General features: G+C 34.0%; 1 protein-coding gene and 1 pseudogene across 2 annotated transcripts in view; one reads left to right on the top strand and one right to left on the bottom strand.

Annotated features, from left to right (window-relative positions):
- Positions 1 to 17,895, top strand: part of LOC114078033 — a 22,358-nt pseudogene extending 4,463 nt beyond the window's left edge.
- A 772-nt stretch (positions 17,896 to 18,667) lies between these two features.
- LOC107024102 (membrane-associated progesterone-binding protein 4) overlaps positions 18,668 to 20,203 on the bottom strand; it is a 16,958-nt gene continuing 15,422 nt past the window's right edge. For both annotated transcript variants that reach the window (XM_015224997.2, XM_015224998.2), the window contains exon 8: positions 18,668 to 19,134. In XM_015224997.2, the coding sequence (XP_015080483.1) occupies positions 18,967 to 19,134 (168 nt within the window). In that variant the 3' untranslated portion in view covers positions 18,668 to 18,966. The remainder of the gene's footprint in view (positions 19,135 to 20,203) is intronic.

The following is a 20,203-nucleotide window of genomic DNA, read 5'->3' as shown; positions in this document are numbered from 1 at the left end:
GCTGGGGGTGGGGGGTGGGGACCTTTGGTGACTAGAAATCTTACGTGTCCTTGAAAAGATCAGTAGCAGATAATGAATCAATTTGTTTAAGTTGTAGTAAACAGTGAAATGAATTTTGAGATACTTGAAGAGTAGTACAGATATTGGTCTGACATTTAGCAAAAAGCAAGATGACATTCAGTCTATGTTGACTTGTATAGGAGGAGATATTTAACAGGCTACTTGCTTACTCATTGTGGTGGTGACTGGTGATGTCAATTGGAATGCAACTTTGCAAACTAAAGTTGCATTGCCTATCATGGAGTCTATGTAAGTTGTTCTCTTACGGATGCAATTAAACATCTATTTGGCCACGGGTTGATGAATGAAGTTAAGTTGATAATCAGCTATTGTGTCCAGGTGGCTGAATTAAGGCTAATAAAGAGCAAGACCTCAATATTTTGTTGCATCAGAGGGTCATTCATCTCACAAAGAATGAGTGCAAAAGTAGCAGGACTCAAAGAAGATAAGGAGAGCGCTACTTAATTTATATCGGTTCATATACTTGATTCACTTTCTTCAAATTTTCTTCTTCCTCTCTTTGGTGGATACACAACGAGAACCATACATTTCATAATGGAGTGGGGGAGTGTGTATGTACCTATGTACTATCCTGGCTTCATGGCCCGAAAAAGGATGACTTGGCTAATTTTGGAATTTAAGGCATATATACCATAAAAGGCACAACCAAAGTTGATCCTAGAATATCCTCCTTCTTGGAATTGGCAAACCAGAAACTCAGAAAATCTTCTTGCAAGTCAACATCAACATCTGAGCTAGACAATTCCGCATCCAAAGGATCATCTTGTACGAAAAGAGTCAGATATATGTCTTCTGAACGAAAGTCAGACTCGTCCTTTTAGGCAAGTTATCACCTACTAATTCAGTAATGTGAGTGATAATGCATGTGCCTATATCATTCTCGTCTTCCTTTCCTTATGGGGGATTAGTAGTGCAAAGAATGCAGTTGACATGAAATGTACAACAGAAGGTGTGCTATGGAACTTCATCACCTGTTACGATTTGGTAATTGCACTTTTTCTAAGTTCTTCATTCTGAACTGCAGCAACATATTATAGCAACACTAGGATCATGATAAAGATCTAGGAGGGCAATGTTCAAATTACCATCTCATGCTAGTCGAGAACTTGGAGAGAATCTTGTTCCCTTCGTCATTGAGAGATTTCATACATAAGCACACTTCTGTTTGGTCACAAACATATATTCCCCCCTCTCCCTTCATATATGCCCTATGCACGAGACATTATCGTTGTAGATTGTGAAGAGAAGCTTAAAAAAATAAATCTTTTTTTTGACAATCCAACACACCTTGTTGTGTCCTTAAAGGGAAGGTACATTTCTAGAATTAGTTTCCTTGCTAAGTAGTTGTTGATCCTTTTGTAACCTTATCTCTTTATGTTCTAACGTCTTCACTTAAAAGATCTTTTTATTATTAATATTTAGGCTTCATTCATGTGTTCTATACCATTACCACATGTATTATACTTTTTATTAGAATCTATCTCTCGTTAGAAAATCCATCAGAATAATTGGATCATCACCCCAACCCCTATTTTTTGGTGCATGTGAAATGAAAATAAGAGACTTATCGATGGATTTTTAACTCAATTTGTAGGCTTAAGGCTAGTTGTCTGGTTAACCTTTTTAGCTGGGCTAACTCTTCTCGTGTATATAACTTAGATCACTACCAAGATTTTGTTAGCTCAACTCTGGAAGTTTTTTGTTCTTAGCTTACTGACCCCCCCCCCTTCGTATTGCATCTACTGGATGCTTACTTCATAAAATAAACAAAAAAAATTGTCTCCCATTAGAATTATGTTGTTTGGGCATATCAGAATCATTGGTTCCCGCCTCTATACAAATCATGAGCTAAAACACATTTCATGCTGCTAAAAATCATGCTTGGCGTGGATCAAACTTGCTAAAATCGCTTTTAGGTATTCTGCTTAAAAGAGCTTCCGTGCCACAGTTACCAGCCACTTGAAATATTTTAGATGTGTAGCTAGCGTCGGCATGTATTCATGATGTAAAGTTTTATCAAGCATGCTTTTCTTCTCAAACTTCTTTTTTTTTCATTTTTTGGGAAAAATAATTGTAGCATGGCATGCTTATATTTCCTTAGCTTGTGATTTGCTAAAACAACTTAGTAAAATTTGGCCGCACCCCTTGTTTGAGGCCTGCTCTGCGGTTGGAATAGTAGCATAAGCCTTTTTTCTTTGTCCTAAGTTCACTTTGGCGAAAGTGATATCCTGCTCAATGACATCTGATTTTAGTTGCTTATGCAATTTCTTTTGTTGATAATATAGGTGCTTCTGCAACTAAGACTCCTGAATTGTTGTTATTTAAGTTGCATCTGCAGTTAGACTCTCTCTCTCTCGCAGACGGTCAAAACTGATCAGAAGTTGAACTAGAGGTTCTAGAATGGTATCCATCTTTAGCAAGAAAATGAAAAGCACAACATTTGAAATGGTTGAGTCCTTGTAAAGGTTCCTATAGTTGGTATTTATTAGTTTGAAATTCTACGGTAGGGTACTACTGCTACACTTTTGGTGACTAGTTGGGATTGTTTTTGAAAGATCTCTCTGGACTAAAAATATAGTTTCATATGCTATTTAACCAATTGTTTCTGGGTATCGCTTGAAGTTCTATGCATTCTGCACTATTTTGTTTTTCCTGATTTCTCTCTATATGTAGTTGAATACTTCGTTTTACTCTACAAATTAGCTTCAAAGTAATGCTACTTTTGGCCTCAAATTCTGTTTAATGCTACTTCTTTTCTAGCTCAAATGTTGTTAAATGCACTTCCTTTTCACATTTAATGTTGTTTACCATAGAGTTCCCGTGATGTAGGTATTTCAAGATCCTATGTTCCAGTATGTCATATTATAGTCGATTGAAAGAAAGAACAGACGCTAAACAAAGCTCCCCAGCACTGCAGTGTGTAGCCTGGTGGTCAATAATGTGGATTATGAATCATGAATTGCTAGGTTCAAATCCCTGCAGAGAAAAAAATCACTTGGCGACTTGTTCCAATCTGTTCTAGCTAGCCTTGGTGTCCACAATTGATATGTACAAGTTAGGTCACACATACTATTTTTCCAATCTTAACTAGCGGTTGCTTCAAAAAATGTCATGTTCATTGAAAGTTTTTTTTATTCTATCATCCCGATATTTACTTTAAAGGTGAAAGGGCTGGAAAGGAAGTGCAACACTCTGGTCATGTGTGCACTGTCTTGTGTCTTTTTTTTTAAATGCAGTTTTAACATACCCTATAGTTCAGATATTCTGAGATCCTTATATACTGATCTATATTTTTTGCTAAATGTGTTGATCTATTTCATTTTAACACTTAAGAGTCGAACTTTCATGATGTTCATGTCTTCTAGATTGGTGAATGCCTATTGTATTATTTACTTTCTTCCATTTTCCTTTTACAAGCCGGTGGTTATAAGCCAGAGATATGAGACAATCTATGATTAATACATCACTTGGGACCTTAATGTACAGTTCCAAGGTAAGATTCATACTATTTATTTATTAGAATTAATAATGGTTGTAGGACAACAAATGAGCCATAACTGTTACATATGCAGCATGGCACATCCTACTACCAGTGCTACTTCATAAATGAGTTTGGTTGAAAACATATTGGAAAATATCATATACGTGAAGTTTCTCGATAATCTAGAAGCATACATTTCTGATAGTTACTCGTTGCTACTGAAAAATTGGATACCGGTTGTGGTTAACGAGATAACATGAGAGCTGAGGACGTAAGATCAATTGCTCTTAATGTTTAGGAATCAATTTATCTGTAGTAAATTTGTATACTCATGGTCTAGAAAAATGTGCTTTCACACGTAATTGTGAAAGTGCTTCGACAACAATATACCTAGTGTAATCCTACAAGTGGGGTTTGGAGAGTGTGGTGTATACATAGCCTTACCTATACTCATGTGAAGGTAGAGAGGTTGTTTCAAATAACTCTTGGCTCAAGTAAAGTAAATCAAACTTAATTATGGAAATGAAATACAACAATGAAGAAGCCATAAGGAAAAGAAATAAGATGTACTAACAATAAAGAAAAAGAAAGTGAACATTTAGGCTGATGAGGTGAAATTGATTTCGTTCAATGTGATGTGTGGTGGAGTCTTGATTGGACAAATTAGTCTAGATACAACACAAATACTTGAGGATTGCGGGAAATAAATTTTAAAAGAATTTTAAGCTTATTGAGGAGCTTCAAGCCCTGAACATGTGATTTTTTTTATTGATGTGTATTTCATATTATATGCATCAAAATTCAAATGTTTGATTTCAGTTTATTGAGGTTAACTGCTCTCCCCCTTGCATCAGCCAAAAGAGTATCTTCCAAGACTTCTTAATAGTTTACTCAGGAAGTGAAGCATACAGAAAAGCAAACCAGGCTTATCTATGTGTTGCTGACAACAAGTACTCTCGTTCAATAATGAGTAATATGTTTCTTTGTTGGGATGAATAGTGAAAACATCCATTGTTTGTTATGTCAGGCTTCTCTATGCATATGAGAACATTCACCCATTGTTGTCTACCTTATTATTTTGTCATGGACTAGGTGATAAAAATATTTATGAACAAGCCAGTAAGTAAATGTGTTTATTCATTTCAAACGAGCATATGAATATGTTGTTGGGCCAAAGTAGCCCCAAGATTCACTTACATGGTGGAATATTGTTTGTCTTGGGTTAAAGTCGCATAGTTTTCTCTAAATAATCTTAGAGCTTACATGTACGTGTTTTTATTTTATTTTTCGATGAAGGAATTAGTTCACACATGGGAAATTTCCTCCTTGAAACAAGTTTTACCACCCATCTTCATTTATAGGCTAATTTGGAGATTAATTGTGAACCCTAAACAACTTCAGAGTATGTATGGCCAACAGAGTTTGTTGCTATTTATTGTGTAAGCTCTTTCAATCTACATGAAAAGGTACTGCACGGGCCTAATACACGACGGGAAAAGGTCATACAACCACATTCCTACATCATTACTCTATCATCTTTACTCGTCTCATTGAACCATTGATTTTGATACCAGTTGTTGGATTAAAATAACCAAATGATATTTAATATGATTCTTAAGGTTTTTATGGATAAACCATTGGTGGAAGAAATTGGGTTAGAAAACGTTTGGGATGGTGATTTAAAACTTTTGGGCTAGGCTAGTCTCAGATGAAATCTGAGCCATGTGAGGTCTAGGGAAATTCGAGAATGGATTGTATAAAATGTCTGAATTTGGGTTAGTTTTTCTAGTAGCTAAGACATAAAAGAAATCGCAAGGCTTTCTGGATACAAATTTGGAGGAGTAGAAATCTGATATAAAACTTGGAATGAACGAGTTAGTTCAGAATGTTAAGATTCGAAGTTGTGTTGCGAGATGGATACTTTTGGAGAGAATCTGAATTTTTGTCCCGTGCTATTTGCCTCCATTGATATTAACTTACTAGACTTACTCATAAGAAGGTACTCTTTGTGTGGTTTGAAAAGTATGAGGAGAACTTCCAAAATCTTACGATACTCTTGACTAAGTCCCCTCTTTGAATTTCCAGTGGAAGGTAAGGATTTCGATTTTGACTTTCCTACTGTGGGGGCTTATGGTAGGCGCTATCATGACTCGATTTTGGTTTGTAATAATTATAAGGGCAAATATAATTCTTTTCTGTAGAAAACATAAGTGCGTTAATCCAAAAAAAAAAGTTATTCCTTTCCTTCACTTTTATTTTCTTAAAATTCACTCTTCCTTTGAAAAACAATAAATGGATTGAGGTTATCTCAATTCTTTCTATGACTGCCTTATCTTTGAATTTAGTGTCATAATAATTAATGCTAAAATGTTTGACATCTTTTGATGACTCTTTGTTTGGTTATTTTTTGCCCGTCATCAAAATTATGACATGTCGGCATGTCTCTATGTTCACACTATATAATCAATAATTGTTATTTTTTAATTACTTATCAAAAAATGATTGTTATTTTAGTGCTCTAGAGAACTTTAATAATTCTTCTTGATCGGATATATAAACTTTTATTTATAGTTAAGGATCTTTTTTCTTTGTCTCGTAATCTTTTTCCCCTATTTTTTTAATCCAAAAATTTAGATTTTTTTTGTAATTTAATTGATTGACTATTTAAACTTTATCTTAGTGGTAAATATTATATGTTCCACCTTATAATCAGGGGAGTGGGGTAGGAAGGGGGAGTCCGAGGGTAGGGGAGGGGTTGGGGGGTGTCCGAGGGTAGGTGAGGGGTTTGGGGGGAGATGAAAGTCCACGGGAATTGAAGGAGAAAGTGCTTGAAATCTCCTATTCTAGCTTGAACTTGTTCTTGAGCTTCAATGGTGTTCTTGAGAGAACTCTTTGGGGAGAGGAGTTTTGATTTTGAAGAATGAATTTTAAATGGAGGTTTAATTGTTTTAAAATAGGGATAACGCACAAGTACCCCCTCAACCTATACCCGAAATCTCAAAGACACACTTATACTATATAAAGATCCTATTACACCCTGAACTTATTTTATTAATAATTTTCTACCCCTTTTCGGCCTACGTGGCACTATCTTGTGGGCCCAATGCTGATTGACTTTTTTTTCAAATTAGTGCCACATAGGCCCAAAAGGGGTAGAAAATTACGTCTAAAATAAGTTCAGGGGGGTAATAGGACCTTAGTATAGTATAAGTGTGTCTCTATGATTTCGGGCATAGGTTGAGGGGGTACTTGTGCATTTTTCCTATAAAATACTCAAAATACCCTATAACACAAAATAACCAGCCCTATATTTGATTATCAAGGGTGGAATTTACCAAACCACCCTTGGGTTGGGTTGAATCTAAGACAGCATTGCAGGAGGTGACTTGCGATCACCACCTGAGGACCATAGGTGTGGTTACGGGCCGTCCTGCTTGCTTGTGGTCTTGGTTAGAGCCTTAAGCTCTCCGTAACTCAAGCTATTTTTGACAGCTTTGGGGGTTGAAATTTATGTCCTCCTCAAGGACCCATAGGGTGGTCCTTGGGGAGTCGTACCTGGATTTCTAACCCCTACACATGATTATCTAATTAGTAGGGTCTCATTTACAAGTTTTATACAACACACCAAGCCAACGACAACACACTAGAACACACTAGCACCCAAACGATTAGTCTCCAAACGTCATAGACATCTCTTGATGTTTCACTTCTAAAACCGCCAAACTAACTCCAAAAGTCATTTTTAATCATTTAAAAAAGTTTACCAACTCATGAAACACATGTGAAGCAATAGTTCATCCTATTTAATTTTTAGGGTTATTCAAGGAATTCCCAAAATGAAATGACCAAAAAAAAAATCTACATTCGTTAAGACCTTAGGAATGCACCATTTTATCCTGCGGAGACAACGAGCGAATTTTTAATTTCAAACGAGCCTCAAAGCAGGTAAACATTTTCGTGTACGTTTGTTAAGACCTTACCAATGGACCCAGTTCATCCCGGGTAAAACGAGCGCATTTTCAAGTTCAAATAAGCCCAAAGATGGTAAATGTAGATTTTACCGACTTTCGTATGCTATATTCCATGGAATTTTTTTGAACAGGAATTCCCAAATTCAAATGATCAAAATTTTTCGTGAACGTCTGTTAAGATCTTAGAAATATACCTAGTTTTTACCAAGGGAAAAACGGATGAGTTTTAAAGTTTGACAGCCTCTAAAGCAGGTAGAGCAGATTTATCCAATTTTCGTGTAATATAGTCAATGGAATTTTTGTGACCCGTAATTCCCAAAATGAAATGGCTAAATTTTTTCGTATACGTCCGTCAAGACCTTAGGAAAGGAGCCTGTTAGTCCCACGAGGAAAACAGGCGTAATTTCAAGTTCAAACGAGCCCTAAAGAAGGTAAACGTAAATTTTTCTAATTTTTGTGTGCTATAGTACATGAAATTTTTGTGAATTCCAAAACGAAATGTCTAAAATTTTTGAGGACGTCCGTTAAGACCTTAAGAATGCACTTAATTTGTCCCGTGGAAAGACAGATGAATTTTCAAGTTGAAACGAGCTCCAAAGAAGGTAGATGCATATTTTGCCAATTTTTGTGACGAATTCCCAAAATGAAATAGCCAAATTTTTTTGTAGATGTCCGCCTTAACCTTAGGAATGGACCCTGTTCGTACTACAGTGAAAACAGACGCATTTTCAAGTTCAAACGAGCTCTAAAGCCGTTTAACTTAGATTTTGCTAATTTTCGTGTGGTATAGTCCATGAAATTTTTGTGACCTGGAGTTTCTGAAATAAAATGACTGAAATTTATTGTGCCCGTCCATTAAGACCTTAAGAATGGACCCAGTTTGTTCTACGCGGAAAAACAAATGCATTTTCAAGTTCAAACGAGCCCCAAAGCAGGTAAACTCAAATTTTGCCTATTTTCGTAGTCCATCGAACTTTTGTGACCCAAAATTCATGAAAAGAAATGGCCAAAATTTTTCATGGACGTCCGTTAAGACCTTAGGAATGTACCCACTTTGTCGTGCAAGAAATCAGACGCATTTTCAAGTTCAAACGAACCCTAATGAAGGTAAACGCAAAATTTGCTGATTTTTGTGCACTACAATCCATGTAAATTTTGTGACCCGCAATTTTCAAATAGAAATGTTCAAAAATTTTTATGGGCGTCCATAAATACCTCAGGAATGGAGATAGTTCTTCCCACCGGGAAATTTGACGCATTGACAAATTCAAACGAGCCCCAAAGTAGGTAAAGGCAGATTTTTCTGATTTTTGTGTGCTATAGTCCGTGAAATTTTTGTGAACCAGAATTTTTGAAATGAAATGGCCGAAATTTTTCGTGGATGTCCGCTAAGACCTTAGGAATGAACCTAGTTTATCCTGTAGGGAAAACGGACGCATTTTCAAGTTCAAACGAGCCCCAAAACAGGTAAACATATTGGTGTGCAAAAATCAAACTGATCGATAAACCTAATCGAAAAAATGTTATTGGGTTATTGGATTCTTAATGAGAGTTATTGGGTTATTGGTTCGATACGGGTTTTACTATTGGGTTATTGGGTAAAACGATAATCCAATAAGACGGTAATAGTTTACTATTTTACCCTCCCTAATAATTAAATACTAATAATTTAATATACAACTAGATATTATAACATATCAAATTATTAGTACTCTATCCACTTCACACTATGCCGCTTTACTAGTTTTTATTGTTCACTAAAAACCTAAAGACTAATGTAAGGGCATCTCCAACCCTATCTTCTATACTACTCTCCAAATATAAAATTCTCTACTTTTTGAGAAAATCAACTTCAACTCAATTCTCTATTTTAGTCTCTATAAAATAATTTTTTTCTCTCTTCTCAATATTATATTATTATTTCTATTTCATTCTTATTTTCTTATTACATATATAAATCATTTCTTTATTTCTTCCATTTACAAATAATCACTCTATAATCTTTTGGCAATACATAATTTTTAAAAAAAATTCTTCATTTAGTCTAAAATTATATTTTATTCTAACTCTCTAAATAGCATAAATTGTAATAAATATTATATATAATACATATTAACAAACATTAATATAAAAGTGAAATCATTGATGAAATATAATTGCATCATAAATATTGTATTATCGTAAAATTTATTTTAAATTTTACATAAATATTCAACGTTCAAGATTATTACGCTACTCTCATAAATGTTCTATTAATGTTTTATGGAGTTCAAAATGAACATTTTTTGTCCTTATTTTTATGTGTAGATAAAATTGTTTAAATTAACAATTTCGTCTTGTATCCAATTATTTCGTATACTAATCTACTTCCCCTATTCTTTTTTGAACTATTGCATCAAATATTTTCATGCTCTTTAAAAAGTGTAGTTTAATAATTTATCACTAAAACATAAAAGTAGATTGTTTGAATTATCATGTAAATTTTGTACATAAATTATAATGAAAAATAATTATAATCTAAATTATATATTTAAAATGAAAATAAAAATAAAAATTAAATTAGAAAAATTGTTAATTCGGGATGAAAGTAGTATACTTATCAATAATATGTTTAGATATTATATTACTTAGAAAATAATTAAAAATATTAGCGACTTAATTAATAATCTTATATAATATAAATAATATTAAAATAAATTTTAATTACATAGTTAATCGACCATTTCTTTTGAAAAAATGAAATAGAAAAATTATTAATTTGGGCAGAAGTAGTAACTTGTTAATAATATATTTTAAATGTTATATCACATTAGAAAATAATTATAAATGATAAAGACTCAAATAGTAATATAATAGAAATAATATTATAATAATGAAAAAGTGAAATAGAGAGGTGAATAGTAGTTCTACAAATTTGGAAAACTACCGTTCACCTCTCTCTAAAAGCAGTATAGAGAGTAAATATAGAGAGGGATTAGAGTGGACATTCTCTATTTTACTCTCTAAATATAGAGAATGGAGAGTAAAATAGAGATTGATTGGAGATGGTCTAAGGGTTCACAATCATAGCTATTTGATTTTAGTTTTAAGTTTAGTTTTAGTTTTAATCTTGTTGGACTATTTGATTTTTAGTTTTGGAGTGGACATTGCAAGTTTGTAAAGATTCGTAATTTGATTAACACAAAAAACCCATACTATATTCTGACGGTGACATGTAATTATAGCATTCGTGCTATATTTATATAAGTAAGAAGTCATATAATATTTAACAAATATTTTTATATTAAATAAACTGAAAATCAAATCGATAACTACCAAAAATCGATAAACCGAAATCGATAAGGAATATCATATTGGTTTATTATCGGATTAGAATACTTAAAAATAAAAAATCGATAAACCAAACCAATAATACATAAAACTGAATTGGATGAACCGATGCACACCCTGACGTAAATGCAGATTTTGCCCATTTTCGTGTTCTATCGTCCATGGAATTTTCGTGACCCGAAATTCCCAAAATGAAATCGCCAAAATTTTTCGTGGACTTCCGCTAATACCTTAGGAATGTAACCAATTTTTCATGAGGGGAAAACAGACGCGTTTTTAAGCTTAAATGAGCCTTAAAGAAGGTAAACGTTGATTTTAATGATTTTTGTGTGCTATAATCCATGTAATTTTTGTGACCCAGAATTCCTAAAACTAAATAACCGAAATTTTTTGTGGACATCCTGTAAGACCTTAGGAATGTACCTTGTTTATCCAGAGAAAACGAGTGCATTTTCAAGTTCAAACGACCCTCAAAGCAGGTAAACACAGATTTTCTCGATTTTTGTATACTATAGTCCATAGAATTTTTGTGATCCAAAATTCCCAAAATAAAATGACCAAAATTTTTTGTAGACGTCCATTAAGACCCTACGAATGGACCCTGTTCGTCCCGCGAGGAAAACAGACTCATTTACAAGTTCAGACGAGCCCTAAAGAAGGTAAACACAGATTTTATCAATTTTCATGTGCTATAGTCCATTTAATTTTTTTGACTCGTAATTCCGAAAATGAAATGACTAAAATTTTTCATCGACGTCTGTTGAGACCTTATGAATGGATACAATTTGTTCCGTTGGAAAAACGGACGCATTTTAAAGTTCAAACGAGCCCAAAGCAGACAAACGCAGATTTTTCCAATTTTCGACTGCATAGTCTGTGAAATTTTGGTGACCCGAAATTCCAAAAATGAAATGGCCAAAATTTTTCGTGGACGTCTATTAAAACCTTAGGAATGTACCCAGTTTTTCTCACGGGGAAAACAAACGCATTTTCAAGTTCAAACGAGCTCCAAAACAGGTAAACACACACTTTGATGATTTTCGTTTATTATTGTCCATGGAAATTTTGAGACCTGGAATTCCTGAAATGAAATAAATGAAATTTTTCGTGAATTTCCATTAAGACCTTAGATATGGACCGTGTTCGAACCGTGGGGAAAACGACACATTTTCAAGTTCAAACGAAATCCAAAGCAGGTAAATGCAGATTTTGTCGATTTTCGTGTGCTAGTCCATAAAATTTTTGTGATCCACAATTTTCAAATGAAATAGCCAAAATATTTCGTGGACGTCCGTCAAGATCTTAGGAATGATCATGTTCGTCCCGCGAGAAAAATAGGCACATATTCAAGTTTCAATGAGCCTAAAGTAGGTAAATTTTTGTGGACGTACGTTAAGACCTTAGGAATGGACCTAGTTCGTCTTGCCGGAAAAATAGGCACATTTTCAAGTTCAAACGAGCACCGAAGCAGATAAATATATATTTTGTCAATTTTCTTATGCAATAGTCTATGGAATTTTTATGATCCGGAATTTTCAAAACAAAATGGCCGAAATTTTTTTGGACGTCCGTTAAGACTTTAAGAATGTACCTAGTTTGTCTCGAGGAGAAGACAAACGCATTTTCAAGTTCAAACAATCCCAAAGTAGGTAAACACAGATTTTATCGACTTTTGTGTGCTATATAGTACGTGAAACTTTTGTGACCCGAAATTCTTGAAAAAAAAATGACCGAAATTTTTTGTGGATGTCCATTAAGACCTTAGGAACGCAACATGTTTGTACCGCGTGGAAAACATGCGCATTTTAAAGTTCAAACAAGCCCTAAAGTAGGTAAACATAGATTTTGTCAACTTTCATGTTCTATAGTCCATGGAATTTTTGTGACCCGAAATTCCCAAAACAAAATGGCCAAAAATTTTTGTAAATGTCCATTAACACCTTAGGATTGGACCCAGTTGGTCTCATGGCGAAAACGTGCGCATTTTCAAGTTCAAACGAGCCCCAAAGCAAGTAAACACACATTTTTCTTATTTTCGTGTGCTAAAGTCTATGGAATTTTTGTGACGTCCGAATATCCAAAACAAAATGAACAAAATTTTTTGTGGACGTCCGTTAAGATCTAAGGAATGTACCCAGCTTGTCCCGCGAGGAAAACACGTGCATGTTAAAGTTCAAACGAGCCCTAAAAAAGATATAAAAATATTTTGCCAATTTTCATGTGCTATAATCCATGAAAGTTTTGTTACCCAGAATTTGCAAACCAAAATGACCAAATTTTTCGTGGACGTCCGTTTAGGCCTTAGCGAAGTACACAGTTGGTACCGGGGGGGGGGGGGGGGGAAATAGACGAATTTTCAAGTTCAAACGAGCCCCAAAGCAGGTAAATGTAGATTTTGGACGATTTTTTTGTACTATAGTCCTTGGAATTTCTATGACCCGCACTTCTCGTAACTAAAATGGCCAAAAAAATTTTTGGACGCCCGTTAAGACCTTAGGAATGAACCGTGTTTGTCCATGGGGAAATCAAGAGCATTTTCAAGTTAAAACGAGCCCCAAAGCAGGTATATGAATTTTTACCTATTTTCATGTGCATGGAATTTTTGTGACCCAAAATTCCTCAGACGAAATTATCAAAAATTTTTGTGGACGTTCATTAAGACCTTGGAATGGACTTACTTTGTCCCGCTAGGAAAATGATGCATTATCAAGATAAAACGAGCCCTAAAGAATGTAAATGCAGATTTTGTAAATTTTTATGTACTATAGTTCATGGAATTTTTGTGACCCAAAATTCCTGACACAAAATGGCCGAGATTTTTTGTGGATGTCTCATAAGACCTTAAGAATGTACCCAGTTTGTCCCGCGGGGAAAACAGATGTATTTTAAAGTTCAAACGAGCCCCAAAGCAGGTAAACACAGATTTGTTCAATTTTTTTGTGTTATAGTTCATAAAATTTTTGTGACCATAAATTCCCGAAATGAAATGACCAACATTTTTTGTGGACATACCTTAAGACCTTAGCAATGTACCCTAGTTTGTCTAGTGGGGATAATGGGCAAATTTTCAAGTTCAAACGAGCCGAAAGCAGGTAATCGCAGAGTTTGTCATTTTTCGAGTGTTATAGTTCATGGAATTTTTGTGACCTAGAATTTCCAAAATAAAATGGTCAAATTTTTTCGTGGACATCTGTTAAGACCTTAGGAATATACCAAGTTTGTCCCGTGGGAAAATGGTCGTATTTTCAAGTTTAAACGAGCCCTAAAGTAGGAAAAATGCAGCTTTTACCAATTTTCATGTGGTATAGTCTGTGAAAATTTTTTGACCTAAAATTGCCTAAATGAAATTATCGAAATTCTTCGTGGACATCCATTAAAATTTTGCCATGTACCCGATTTGTCCAATGGGAAAAACGAATTATTTTTTAAGTTCAAACGAGCCCCAAAGCAGCTAAACGCAGATTTTGTCGATTTTCCTGTGTCATAGTCTATGAAATTTTTGTGACCCGAAATTTTCAAAATTAAATGGCCAAAATTTTTCGGAGATGTCCGTTAAGATTTTCGAAAGTAACCAGTTTGTCCCTCAAAGAAATCGGCGCATTTTTCATGTTTAAACGAGCCCTAAAGCAAGTAAACACAGATTTTACCAATTTTCATGTGCTATAGTCTATGAAATTTATTGCGACCCAAAACTTCTGAAACAAAATGACCGAAATTTTCGTGAATGCCTGTAAGACCTTAGGAATGTACTCAGTTTGTCCCATGGGGAAAACAGACTCATTTTCACGTTCAAACGAACCCAAAGTAGGTAAACGCAAATTTTATCGATTTTCATGTGCTATAGTCCATGGATTTTGTGACCTTAAATTCCTGAAACAAAATGGCCAAAAGTTTTTATGGACGCTTATTAAGACCTTAGGATTGGACCCAGTTTGTCCCACGGGGAAAACAAGTGCATTTTCAAGTTCAAACGAGCCCAAAGTAGGTAAAAATTCTTCTGATTTCCATACGCTATAGTCAATGAAAATTTTTGACCCAGAATTCCCAAAACAAAATGGCCAAAATTTCTCGTGGACGTCTGTTAAGACCTTCGGAATGAAATTAATTCGTCTCGTAAGGAAAAGAGATGCATTTTTAAGTTTAAACAAGCCCCAAAACATGTAAACGCAGATTTTGCCGAGTTTATGTCTTATAGTCCACAGAATTTTTGTGACCCGCAATTCCCAAAACAAACTGACCGAAATTTTTCTTGAACGTCCATTAAGACCTTATGAATGGATTATGTTCATCCCACGGGGAAAACACGCGCATTTTAATTTTAAACGAGCCTCAAAATAGGTAAACGCAGATTTTGTCAATTCTTGTGTTCATAGTCCATGAAATTTTTGTGAACCGAAATGTCCGAAATGAACTAGCCAAAATTTTTGTAGATGTCTGTTAAGACCTTCGGAATGTGACTAGTTTATCCTGCTGGAAAAACAAGCGCAGTTTTTCAAGTTCAAACGTGCCCGAAAGCAGGTAAACGAAGATTTTACCGATTTTCAAGTTTAATGAAATTTTTGTGACCCGAAAATTCTGAAACGAAATGACTAAAAATTTTCGTGCACGTCTACTAAGACCTTAGGAATGTACTTAGTTTGTCCCTCGGTAAAAATAGGCGCATTTTAAAGTTCAAATGAGCCCCATAGTAAGTAAACGCAGATTTTGCCGATTTTCATGTGTTATTCCATGGATTTTTATGACCCGAAATTTCTGAAACAAAATGACCAAAATTTTTTGTGGACGTCCGTTAAGATCTTAGGATTGGACCTAGTTTCTCTCGCGAGAAAAATAAGTGCATTTTCAAGTTCAAACGAGTCCAAAGCAGGTAAGCGGAGATTATTCCGATTTTCATGTGCTATAGTCCATGAAATTTTTTTAACACGAAATATCCACAACGAAATGGCCAAAAATTTTTGTGGACATCTGTTAAGACCTTAGGAATGGGCCTAGTTCGTCCCATAAGGAAAACATGCGCATTTTCAAGTTCAATCGAGCCCCAAAGCATCTAAATACAAATTTTATCGATTTTCGTTTCTTATAGTCCATGAAATTTTTATGACCTGCCTTTCCCAAAATGATATGGTCAAAATTTTTCTTGGACGTCTGTTAAGACCTAAGAATGGATCATGTTCGTCACGCAGGAAAAATAGATGCATTTTCAAATTTAAACGGGACCCAAAGAAGGTATACGGAGATTTTGCCGATTTTCGTGTGCGATAGTCCATGAAATTTTTGTGACCGGGAATTTTCGAAACTAAATGGCCAAAGATTTTCTTGGACGTCCATTAAGACCTTAGAAATGGAAACAGTTCTTTCTGCACGGAACACAAGCGCATTTTCAATTTCAAATGAGCCCCAAAGAAGGTATATGGAGATTTTGTCGATTATCTGTGATATAGTCCAAGAAAATTTTGTGATCCAAAATCTCCAAAGTTGAAATTTTTCATTAACGTCCGTTGAGATCATAGAAATTTAAACTTTTATACTTTTAAACTTAGTTTAAAAGTTTGTAAAACTTTAAAGTTTGAAAGATTGTAAAATTCAAACTTTCAAACTATAACATATAATTTTAAATTTAAATTCAAACTTTCAAGCTATAAATATAAAATTTTAAATTTGATTCAAACTATAATTTAAATTCAAACTTTCAAACTGTAATTACAGAATTTTAAATTTCACATTTTTAAAATGTTTAAAAAGTATAAATTTTTAACTTTGAAATTATAAAAGTTTTAATATTATTTGATTAATAATTAATTTTTTTAAAAAAAGTTAGCCTGTTTTTAATTTTAATAATTAATTATTTTTAAATTAAAAAAAAAATTAAAAAAGTAGCCATTGGAGTCCCGCTAAACCGGTCCGATCCGGTCCCGGTTCCTTAGAGATCGGGACGGCTACTCCTTCCTTTATCCGAAACTACCGATTATGTAGCGAGAGTTAATAGGAATTTGAGGGAAGATGAAAAGAGAGGAACTTGAAAATCCTCTTATGCTTTAGTGAAAAGGCATTTGTACTTCATAGGTGGTGGAAAGAAAAATTGGAGAGTTTAAATATAGAAACACTCTTATTAATTGTTAAAAGGGTTGGAAAGAGGGACCCCTAGCGTCGACATTGTCGCTAGCTCGGCTTCGGCTTTGACTTTGAAAAATGATCGATCGAGAGATTATTAACTATTTATTTAATTAATCAAATTAAATTAAATTAAATGGCAAAAACGTTTTAATTATACGTTTCAATTAACACAGATCCACGTGTGACTCATTTTGTTTAAATTCTTTCTCGTTTTATTTTAATTTCCCGCCGTTTGAAGTGACTGTTCTGAAAGGTTGCAACTTTCAGGAACAACCATGACCGTTTATAAGATTGCAACTTTCATGAATGGTCGTGTGGATTCTGAAAGGTTGCAACCTTTCAGAACTAGTTCCTCTTGTCTATAGATACATTGATTCTTCAGATTTTCTCGTTGCGAATTTTTCTGATTTGTCCTTATTCTTCTGCACAAAGTTTCTTCGTGTACTTTACTGTTGTTGAGTGGTTCGCTGACACCAGGGTTTTAGGTATCAATACGCTGGTGATTGAGATCATTCTATCATGGGAGAACATATTCCAAATCAAACCTCAGATACTAGGGGGAAATAATTTCCTTAAGGGGACATTATGCATTCATTGGGCTTGATCTTTTTCCTGTTCTAATTTTCCTGATTTTGGTACGTTTACAGATTTTAGTTTTTTGTGAATTAATTTATGTTCATCTTTCTTACTGATTGCTTGGACTTTGGTAACTTCGTATTTCTACAAAGTTTTGTTGGAATCATTAATTCTGTTCTTCAAACACAGATTGCTAAAAGGTCTGTCCCGGTTCTGGTACGGTACCGGCTTGTGGTGCCGGTTTTATTCCGGTTCCGGTCAGTCCCAATTCTGGTTCCGTTGCCAGCCATAGGTGCACCCATGTCGGATCACCCAAACAAACACTACTTTTGGAGGATTTGAAGTAAGATTTTCAAAGGAGAATATTCTTATATGATATGGTCTACCGTGGAAATTTGATTAATGGAACACCGGCAGATATTAAGAAATTCCTGAACAATCTGTGAGTTGATAAAATCCAATTATATGTTTTCCATAATGGTCCTTTTGTTAACAGTTTGCTCCCTCCAAAACACCTGAGACATTTTAGCAAGTGAATCCAAAATTTGACATTATTTGTCAGATGATACAGTTGTTTGAATTTAATCCTCAACCAACTTGGCCTCATCTGTATGATATCATAGCAAGTATAACAACTAACTGCATTCAACTTTATAGTGACAGACCCTATGTTGTGGGGGTCATTTGAATTGCATCAAGAGAGAATGCCAGCCTATACATTCATATAAAAGAGGGAGTGCATTGAACACTCTCAAACTAAAAAAAAAAGATAATTTACGGATGAAATTTACTCTCTCAATAGTTTAGATATAAAACTTAGAAAAAGGGAAAAGTTTAGGTGTGCTATGAGATTTATCTCTAGAAAAAAAGACCTACCTTACTGAACATCTTATTCTTAATCATTCAAATTCATGTATTTTTTAAGTTTGAATCTTTAATTATTATTTTTAATTCAGAGTTAGCAACAAAATCTTAATATTATTAAGATATATATGAATTTAAATAAAAACAAGAATTCCATTCATTGTTATTGTTACTGGCCACATCATTAACTACGCTAGTCATCGCCCACCATCATCAACTATCAACACCCATAACCACCATACACAATTAAGCAAATATTGTATCAGTACAATTATATCATTAAGTTACCTATGAATTTCCATAAAGATAAGAGTTCACAATTAATCTGGCATGATTTGTTTGGCAAATTATATCTCAACGCCATCCACATTCCTCAATTCAATAGCCCAGATTAACTGATTAAAAATCTTAATTTTGGCACAAGACTCTGGACTCTTTTAAGCAAATGGAAAATTGTGCAGAATGTTGTATGTGGAATTGATGTCAAATATTCTATGATTCTTTTTATAAGGAAATATCAATATCCTACGAAGTTTCACAATGCAATATTTATAACCGGCATGTTTTGGCAGAAAAATCACATCCTTTGTAGACTTCCAGACCTGGCTGGTCAAGATCTTCCTCTTTAAAGCAAGCACATCGTTTGCTCATCTTTCCTGTCAACGCTATCTCTGTAGGTCGTTGAACTAATCTCGGATATCCATCGTCACACCAAACCTGAGAAAAGATAAGAGTTAAAAGTACTTCATTCATCAAGAGAGTAGAGTTGTGAAATGACATTATCAGCAATATCTTTGTCATTCCAATTTCCAGCAATACCTAGCAGAGAAGTTGCATTCTGTACAGAAAATGTACAGTGACATATCAAGAACCTGTCCATCTAATTGTGTGGTCATTTATCTAGAATGCCATACAAACTACTTGAAAATTTCAATGCGCGCCAAAGATGCAGAACTAATTAGTTGAAATCCATTTTGTTGTGCTTGAGATAACTTTTGAAAAGACAAGGAACTAATTTATACCTAATGATAGAAAAAGAAACAGCAAAATTAGAAGACAGTCTAACAGCTATGGTNTCATAAAAATAATATTTTCAAATTTAGGAAGGAGATATAAGAAAATAGGAAATAATTTATACCTAATGATAGAAAAAGAAACAGCAAAATTAGAAGACAGTCTAACAGCTATGGTAAGAATAACAAAAGAAAATGAAGAAATAGACAGATCAAAAGAAATAGAAAAAATAAGAATACAAGCAAAACAAGAAGTACAATACGTAGAAGAAATAAAAAATACAAGAATAGAAGAACTAGAAAAAGAACTAACAAAATTAAGATTATTATATGAAGAAAAACAAAAAGCAAAACAAATAGAAAAAGAAAAAGAACTAGAAAAAGAATTAAAAAATAAAATAAACGAAGTACGACAAAAATTAGATGAAGATCTTGAATTAAATGAAATAAATGAAATAGATGAAAATGAAAATGACCAAAAATCGGAAATAAGTGATATAAGTGAAACATATACAGAAATCTTGGAACAGACAAACAAACTAAAGAAATTAGAAATAAATACAGGAGATACAAATAGACCTAGTACATCAGGACTTAAACCAGAAAATAGTCCAAGAAATAGTCCAAGAAATAGTCCCAAAACTAGTCCTAGAAGGGCACAACCAACTTATTATACAGAAAGTTATCAACAGTCAGATAGAGCTAATACGATATGGAACAGTAGATTAAATAAAAATTGGATACCAAAACCAGCAAATGAACAATATAATTTC

The sequence above is a fragment of the Solanum pennellii genome, chromosome 7 (assembly GCF_001406875.1).
Source record: "Solanum pennellii chromosome 7, SPENNV200".
Classification (NCBI taxonomy): domain Eukaryota; kingdom Viridiplantae; phylum Streptophyta; class Magnoliopsida; order Solanales; family Solanaceae; genus Solanum; species Solanum pennellii.
This window is presented reverse-complemented; position numbering and strand designations above follow the sequence as displayed.